The 9,329-nt window shown below is 40.1% G+C and overlaps 1 protein-coding gene across 1 annotated transcript; it reads right to left on the bottom strand.

The window, feature by feature from the left end:
* Positions 1-252: 252 nt before the first annotated feature.
* Positions 253-3,409, bottom strand: LOC147464096 (phytolongin Phyl2.2-like). The gene is made up of 2 exons (XM_086492801.1): positions 2,036-3,409; positions 253-861 (listed from the first exon to the last, which is right to left on the bottom strand). The coding sequence occupies exons 1-2, from the start codon at positions 2,534-2,536 to the stop codon at positions 793-795; spliced, it is 570 nt and encodes a 189-aa protein (XP_086348927.1). The 5' UTR covers positions 2,537-3,409; the 3' UTR covers positions 253-792.
* Between the last annotated feature and the right edge of the window lie 5,920 nt (positions 3,410-9,329).

Genomic DNA, 9,329 nt, shown 5'->3' with positions numbered 1-9,329 from the left:
AGCAGGAAAGAGGGTCCACAATGTCCAAAAATCTGCTTACACGTACCAGCTTGCATCACTATCTCTGAGCTTGGTAGATCAGCGGATCATCCTTCCTCCGTGTTGAGCATGTATGTCACGCTCTCTACGTTGCAGCAAATGACACAACTACAAGAATCTCAACCTACTCAAGTTCCTTTTATAGTTTGATGAACATTTAAAATACCATCCGACAAAATCTCAAGCCAGACTGGCCACTCAACTTTACATGACTTTTAGCTGCCAAAAAGGGGAAAAGACATCATTCCTCAGACAAAAATACAAATCTCCAAGGGGGGTAAGGAAGAACTCCCAGATGTTCAAGGTTTCCAGTACAGAAGGTATCAAAAAAACTCCTTCCGTTTTGTATTCATCCCACTCTTCTAGGGCAATGGAACTGAAGGTAAACCCCTCACATTGAAGAGTAAAATGGGTAGTATCTGACACCTGAGTTATTTATTTGAGGAACAGCTGATTATGCTACATGTGAGCTCACTGATGGACAACCACAACAGAATCCAACAGGCAGATTCTAATAATTGGTTTTTGAGTGAAAATAATTGGTACATAAGGTAATGTTTCCATCATATGCATGCAAAAGCCTGAATGTTTTCTTCCCGTGTGATTGCGACTTTTGATCGAGCTTCAGCTATATGAATAACCAGTGGCGCATGAGCCTGCGGCATGCTAGTATACAATCACTCAGACTCGGGCTTTACCACCAATCAACAGGACACCATGATTTGCCACTGATACTCCATGGCCCAATCAATTTCATTGTTTACTTTCACAGAGACACTTCAGCCAGCTCCCAACTTGCCAACAACAAAAACCTTGGAATTCCTGAACATGCAACAGAAACAGACACCATCATTATGTCAAAGGAGGAAAGAGCATGTATAACAGCTTCTGATAGAATCTGAATATGTTCAACAGCAAAATCGGGGTCTCCACTAACTCTTGAGATTTAAGCAATATATAAACTCTTAATCTCACAAGCATAATCTAAGCACCAAAATCCAGACAAGTCAATACATTAGTGCACAGAACTTACAGTACCACGTTTAAAAAGAAATGTGTTTCCTGCATGTACACATCTTCACATGATGCCCCTGAGTCTCCAATCAACTCGAGCTCTGGCAAAGAATAAAACATTATACCTAGACACATCACCAGCAGCTCTAATACCAACTGGATGTTAAGCCATATTGTTCCACCAGAATCACAAACCCACAATAGTCAATCTAATTTATTTTGCAGAAAATCTATAAAGGTAACTAACGTAGGCAAGGACAGACAGTGTTCCCCGCCCCACGTGGGATCTCTAGAACCAGGAGCCTTGTCAGACTGCAAGCAAAGGCATAAGGCCTGCCAAAACCCAACACTATCAAAGCCAAGGAGCTTCCTATCATGATGCTTCAAAACTGAATTCCATGGTTGAAGGTTTAATGTGCTAACCTTTGAGGTTTGCGAAAAATTGATCTGCAAGATGGTATGTGAATATAAGGTCCTTGTAAAGTTACGGCATAGCCTTGAAATGCTACTGAAAACTAATATGTATTCTTTACAAAAACAAGTGAATAGAATATGGCCTTACAATAATAGGCTCCATACAAGTTTCATATATACTACAAGACTGTCAAGATGTACAGTGCGAAGAAATCGATCAACCAATGATGAAAAAGATCCAAATCCTAAGGCGAACCTATTGCAACCCTGTCAAAACCCAAGACAAAGGCTAGGAGTAGTATACCCAGTTTAATTGATTGCTCACCTTATTTTGCTTGCTCATATTACTGACACCTAGAAAGCAATCCTCTACCAAGAACTTAGGAACATTGCTTCAAGTTGAAGCTCCCCCTTTTGCACTCCACCACATCTTTCTTACTTTGACACTTAATCCTCACGGATTTCTTCCTTTAATTAAGACACATCCTTTGATGAAATGCATCCATGGCACCCAAGATCCCACAGGTATCCCGTCAGTAGATAGTGAGAACAAAACCTTGACACTCACCTCGTCCAAACGGGCCCCTACAGAAGTAGGAGAGCTGACTTCAGGACAAACTTCTGTATCTTGTTCAGTTTGAAGATCCGCTTCCATGTGCATTTTCTCTCTTTGGGACACACCGACAAATAGCCCAGCATGTTGCTGCATGATTGGAACCATCTCCTCATCCAGAAAATGAGCACCAAGCGTAAGGGTTTCTGAATCAGGCCCCCTTCCTTTATACAAGGATTTAAAAGCATCCCTGTTCTTCTGCAAGTAAGAGAAGGCCTCTGCTTTGCTTAGGGCTTCATCAATTATTGCACAATAGGTGAAAATGCCATCTATGATGCAGATGAATCTGCGCTGATTAGTCATGTGACTGAATTTACTATGCAGCGGTGGAATATTTTCCAGGCAGCTTGTGGCTATTGCAGACATGCCTATGCTTTCTTTCGATATGTACTCCGCCACAATAACCGCACCTTTTGCAACTGCAGCGTAATAAACCAAGCTTGTTGGAGATGCCATGGCCTTTTCTACTTGGTTACAGTATGTCAGGAGACAAAAAATGCATTGTAGACCACAAACACGATGTCAAACAATCTCGGAGCAGGTATCAAGGTCATGAAATTCTTTCCTTGGTTGAGGCTACTGCTTTCACACAATAGACTTGTAACACCCGCATGGGCTAATGAGTAGACAAGGTAGATTCCAACGGAGAGAGAAAGCCCCTGTGACTCCGCATTTACAACACTAGGGACATGTTTTGGTGGATTGTGAGAGGATTTTATTCACGATTTGAACTGATATCAAGCACGAACCACAGCATAACAAAAGAGGTATCCGACAAGCTGCAATGTCGAAATCGAAGCGCAAATGAAGCAAATCTGACGGTTTGTATTTTTAAAGTGATGCCTTCATCGCAGTGCTTGTGAAGCAAATTCTTGCATCCTGGCCAGGAAGAGTAGAGATCACCTTAGACCTTCGGGAGACACAATGTGCTGTGAGGAAAACCTTTGATGCAAATTCTGTTGAAACAAGCAAAACTGGTGCTCGAAAGACGCTTGCAGGTTGCAATATTGCCGATGAGCAAAAAACCGCTTCCCCTTGCAAGTTGCAATGCTGATGAAGTAGATCGTTGGCATTAACGGCTTCCAGCAGAGGTGTAGCGAGGAGGACGAAGGTGCGAGATGCGCATGTGCATCGCGGCCTGGTGATGACGGGCAAAGCTAGGGCATTTTCTATTATCCTCGTTCCCCAGAAGCAGCTCGCTTGCCATTGAAGAAAATGCGCTCTAGGTTGTAGGCATGTCTGGGGCTGAACAGCCTGCTGCCAATAAAGGTGGAAACTCGGAAAGATACCTTGAGAATTTCTTTGCCTTGGTCAACGAAAAACCTTGTGATGAGCTTTTCTAGTAGCTGTATGGGGCTGGCTGGAGCCTCTACATGATATTCATTTATTTACGAGATTCTGCCCTCCCTCTTAAGGCTTATTGCCAATCTTACATTTCGTACCCCCACCTCTAAAAGGTAGATCCAGCGGTCGATCTCGCGCCCATCACGTCGAGAAGATTGCAACTACTCTCGTAACCACTCTAGCATCCAGGCAAAGCTGCTACAGAACGCAATCGCTTTAAAATAAAAAATATAAACATTTACTACTTGCTTGCATGGAGCAGGGCAGGCAATTGCCATCTCCCCTCGCTCCTCCTTGCAGTTCCTCGACCATGTGCTTGCGCTGGCTTCTCTCTACTCAATCGCTCGAGCTTTACTTCTCCTCTACTCTCTGTCTACTTCGACGCTTGACACTGGATCTGGCTTGATTCGAATTTTTTTTCCATTTTTCCCAGCCGGATACGGGTACCCCCTAGTGGGTCGCTGCATTGTTCATTCGTTGCTTCAGGAGATTCCCCAAATCTCATCCTTGAGTTCAAATACCTTGGAACTTCCCAACCACCTCACCCTCTAAAAGGGATAGAAGGGTCGAACTCGTGTGGATATAGAAACCAGCGCTCCACAATGATCCCCATAACCAACTCACCATCCGTGTCACGCTGCTGTGCATGGCAAGCATAACAATTTTAAAAAAATGCTTAAGCAAATGGATCCATTGCATGTGCACGCTCGTCTCTTGACACGTAACACCTTCTGCATCACCACATCGTGCCATCTTCATAAGCGACTTGTTTTTCCTTTCACCAACACCATTTTGTTGAGGTGTATACGGCACTATACCTTGGTGTTTTATCCCATGACAAGCCAGAAATGCATTAAACTCATGAGACATATACTCCCCCCCTCGATCTAAATGGAGGGTGCCCATAGTACATTTAGAGACATTTTCAACCATAACAAAAATGTCTTGAAGCACATAAACACTTCGGACTTAGCTTTCAGTGGATACACCCATGCATGCCTAAAGTAATCATCACTGAAAGTCACGAAGTACAAGTGATTGCCTAAGGACAGAGTTTGCATAGGCCCACAAACATCATATGCACAAGCTACAACCTGCAAGTAGCCCTTACTGAACCATCCTTTGGAAACTTTGAACACTGCATCTTAGCCAAAATATAACCTTCACAAGCAGGTGCTTCAAGAGGTGGAAAAGAAGCAACCATATCAAATTTTTGCAAACGCAACAAATTGGCAGAATTCATATGCCCAAAACGTGCATGGCAAAGTTTTGCATTTGAAATAGCCTTTGAATCCACAAATGCATTTGAAAAAATTCTGCCCACACTTGTTATACAAAGTGAGCTTATACATCCCACGACATAAAATGTTGGATGCAACAATTTCATCACCAAAACTGAGATCATGAAAATACATGTGAAAATCGTTTATGGCAACATGCCAAGGCAGGGTACCTCTCATATAGATCAACATCCAATTGAGATCATAAAACATGAATACATAAAAGTTAGAACCATCCATCAATGAGAATAGTAGTACTCCATGAAATAGGAATAATAGGAAGCAAAATCAACATCATGAAACTCCTAAAGTCTAAAAACCGCTTCTCCAACGTTGAGCTATGCTACAGGAAAACCAGTTCTTGCTTTGCATCCGAATAGGCCAACAATTTGATTCTTTCTTCAAATCTACAAAATCAGCTTTAAAGAAACTACAAAATAGGTAAAATGTTTCCAAGAATGAATGTGGATTTGATCCAAGTGATGAATAAACTCTTGCTCTTCAAGCTTTGACATTGAGACTCAATCAATCTCCTCATCAACTTTGCAAATTGATCATAAAGAACATCCAAAAGAACGCATGTCTATCAATTCTAGAAGAATTGTTCAATATACGGTTCATCATCACCCTCTCAAGAATTAAGCCAAATAATATCATGAAAGATGGATAAAGGAGTCACCCAACTATCAACTTCTTTGACCCAAAAAAAAACCGGAAATAGTCATAATTAGGAAAAATATGAACCCTCTAGGGGCCCTTTGGGATTAAGGTTAATCAAAGGTCATCCAATAGGAAGAGGGTGGTGGACACACTCTATACCTTCAAAAAAGTAGGGAGACAAGGTAGCCTTACACCTCTTAATTGCCTCTTACCTAGTGAGAAGATAAGAGAGGTGGCTAGGGGAAAGAGGGGGGGGGGGGGGGGGGGGGGGGGACCACTTTGACCTCTTTTCCCCCACTTTTTGGCCCGGATTTAAAAATACACTAAAAATTTCAAATTTTCAAAAAAATTCAAATTTCAAGTTTTCCCTCCTTAAAAGGTCCCCAAATCCTATTTCATGGTCCAAAAAGTATTTTTGACCTTCAAAAGTTAAAAACGTACACTAAAAAATCCAAAAACTTGATTTTAAAAAAAAAACAAATCAAAACATCATTTTCACCCTCCAAATTCTTTCCAAACCTATTCTATAGCTAAAAAGTGTTTTTCTCTCTCTACAAACCCTTTTCCAAGCTCTCCATTGCTGCAACAACCACATGCACCCCCTATAGTCCATCATTATCTCTCTGCTAGCTTTCTCCCACCTCCATTGTAGCACCAAGCAAGCTCCTCCTCCATCTCTTCCCCTTGCCCACCACATAGTTTCACACCAAGCTAGCTCCTCTCCCTTCTCTCACCTCCATTACAACATGAAACAAGATTCTACTCCTTCTACTTTCATTCACTCACACTACATGGAAACCTCTACTCCCGAAGGTGGCAAAAGTATGAGCTCACATGAGTTGCATACCACAACAATAGGAGGTGTGAATATCACGTGGGCATTGCAAGGGTTCATCTCCAACATAAAGATAGAATGGTAAGAAAACTACCCTTGTAGCTTACATTCAGAGCTTAACATCATCTCCATCTTTAAGTTTATCATGCTGGAGAGAATTAATCTCTTTATGGCTTTCAGTGTTTAGGCTTCACACCTCATAACACTGGGTGGTGCTATTTTGTTGATGGCTTTGGTGCGCCATCTATAGTTGTGTAGCATGTGATTTGAGTCTCACAATGAAGTAAGTTGTGTTATCTATGGAGAGTCGTCAAAGATTTTTCTTGTAGTTTATTCTTCGTATAATTGTCATTAGATAATTGGAATGATATCATTTTGTACTTTATAACTTTGTGCTCACATAATATTTTGTTTACTTACAGATTCAACTTGTTTTAAGAGGACATGAGCAAGCAACCACATGCAGAGATGGAAATCACTCTATTTTTGTTCCTTGAAGAACCTTTCACTACCATGTTAAAAGATTTGATAAGAATAGTAGGTGTTTTTTAGAATCTTGAACCAATAGGGACTCTCTAGGAGGTCTCATAAAAGCCATCCATATAGTACTACTATCTTTCCTAGTGTCATAGACACACAAATACTCAAGTGTATATGAATCTCTAGATGAGGAAGACAAATACTTGTAAGAGAAGCCTAACAGCAACAACATTGTCTCCATTTGTAATTATTTTTCATGGGGCTGGATTCCTCTATAAATGCAATATAAATATGTTTTTTTGTTAAATGGTGTCGCATTGAGTGAGAGTATTTAATTTAGATTACTGAAGTTTCATACAGATCTGAGAAATATTGTTTACTTTTATGGATATTTTGATTTGCCTGTACGATGATTCAAGTCGCAAGTCTTAATCACTCCACCTTGAAGAAATTCAAGCAATATTTTGATTTCAGTTTAATCATTATGGTTATTCTTATTAAAGTGGATCATAAACTTTCTCAAGATGTCCTCATTTGGGGATGTTGAATATATATCATTAACAATGTTTCACAAGTTAAGAAAGTTAAACTCTTACTTTCCAACATGTTATTGCTTCCATACTATGCATATGCCAAGCTTGATTAGAGAAATGATCACTTGAGATGGAGGTGTCTATGTATAGGGGTGACTTATTATTGATTCTTGTTTCATCATACATATATTGTAAAGCCTTTGAGTTTTCAACTTTTTGAGTCGTGTTGACAAGTTTTTGGTATGAAATCTTCTTAAATATCCCTATTCATTAGCTATTGGTAGCTATTTCTTTGGTATTGCTAAAGATGATACCAATAGCTATCACCTTGTGAACTTAACTGTTAAATTCCGGATTTTATTTTTACCATGTAGCTCATTTGGATAGAGAAAGTCTAAACATAAATTATAGATACATGCATTGTTAACATAGAAGATATGTACCACTCTAGCCTATGTAAACTTCCAATCAAGAAACCTTTGGTTGGTTTCTATAACAATAGGGGTCACATGTGGTTTCAAATACCAAAGAAATGGCTTAACCAAAACATTCCCAAGAACACTAGGTGGACACAAGGAAGTAAAAATTGGTTCCTTGTTTGGTCGATTTCTAGTGTTTAATGTTTAGTGCACAGGATTTGTGAGGCCGTTGACATGGGGAGTTCACTAAAGTATATGTAACATAGCACATGTGTTCAACAGAAGGGATTTTATATTCTTGTAAAGTTGCAGAAACATGTGTAGATAAGGCCTATAAGGGGTACTTTTAATCCATTCTAGTGAACGCACGTGATATAGGAAAATTTTACATAGTGAATGCTCCAGACCTTTGAACACAAAGAAAGGGGAGGGGGGGGGGGGGGGGGGGGGGGAGCTCTAATTACATATGAGTGAAAAGAAATGGAATTTGTACTGTCTTGTTGCATAAAGATTTGCTTTCACTTAATCTAAACAAAATTTGGTATCATGGGGTGCAGACAAGGCCATATAATGCAAAAAAAGGGGTGGCCACAAGGGCGCGTAGTGAGCCATCCAAAACTGTTGGATGGGCCATATGTGGGCCCTTGTGGCCACCCTTTTTTTGCATAATTAGGCTATTGCTGCACTCCAGGACTCTGGAAAATATGAGATGAACCTAAAATTGAACTTTCAAGCACATTATGCCTTCATTCAACTCAACTTACTAGTTCCCTGCACCAAAAGGGAAAATCACATTGGACAGTATAAAAATCTAGTCTCATGCCTCATAAACATCTGGTTTCATCAAATATTAACATTCTTGCTATTATAAGGGGCAGACAAGGCCATATAATGCAAAAAAAAGGGTGGCCACAAGGGCGCGCAGGTGAGCCATCCAAAACTATTGGATGGGCCATCTGCGCGCCCTTATGGCCACCCTTTTTTTTGCATAATTAGGCTATTGTTGCACTCTAGGACCTTGGAAAAGGTGAGATGAATGTAAAATTTAACTTTTCAAGCACATTATGCTTTCCTTCAACTCAACTTACTAGTTCCCTGCACCAAAAGGCCAAATCACATTGGACAATATAAAAATCTAGTCTCATGCTACATAAACATATGGTTTCATCAGCTATTAACATTTTTGCTATCCTAAGGGGCAAACAAAGCTCATCTGCGCGCCCTTGTGGCCACCATTTTTTTTGCATTTTCTAGCTTTGTTTGCCCCTTAGGATGGAAAAAATGTTAATATTTGATTTAAATTTAACTCTTCATGGCCATAACCACTTAACTTAAAACACATGGATAAACCGAAAAGCCAAATCACTATGGAGACAGTAGACACAACTCTTAATCATTTTGTCATTGCAAAATCATCTGAAATGATGTGAGCCTCTACAACTTCTTGAATAGCCTCCAACGCTATTGCTTGCATTTTATACTGATTTCCATAGCTTTGAAGCACCTCCTTCACCGTGTGAGCATATTTTTGATGCATGGCCATGATTCAAGTGTTAGGTTTTTTTTTTTTTTTTTTTTTAAGTGTTGAACTTTTTTGTTGTTTTCAACAGCTTCTAGATTTCAATCGGCTCCGAATCTGTCTGGGCTTGTCTCACATGAATTTGTTCATCTCATCGCGTTCTTCGACCATCATGTGAT

The sequence above is a fragment of the Adiantum capillus-veneris genome, chromosome 2 (assembly GCF_014529385.1).
Source record: "Adiantum capillus-veneris isolate H3 chromosome 2, ASM1452938v2, whole genome shotgun sequence".
Classification (NCBI taxonomy): domain Eukaryota; kingdom Viridiplantae; phylum Streptophyta; class Polypodiopsida; order Polypodiales; family Pteridaceae; genus Adiantum; species Adiantum capillus-veneris.
This window is presented reverse-complemented; position numbering and strand designations above follow the sequence as displayed.

What these genes read in the sequence shown, in the direction of transcription:
- LOC147464096 (XM_086492801.1), bottom strand. Translation starts at nt 2,536, where the DNA reads ATGGCATCTCCAACAAGCTTGGTTTATTACGCTGCAGTTGCAAAAGGT. An exon ending in TAGGGGCCCGTTTGGACGAG is followed by an intron (nt 862 to 2,035) that starts GTGAGTGTCAAG and finishes TTGCATGTTCAG; the next exon opens with GAATTCCAAGGTTTTTGTTG.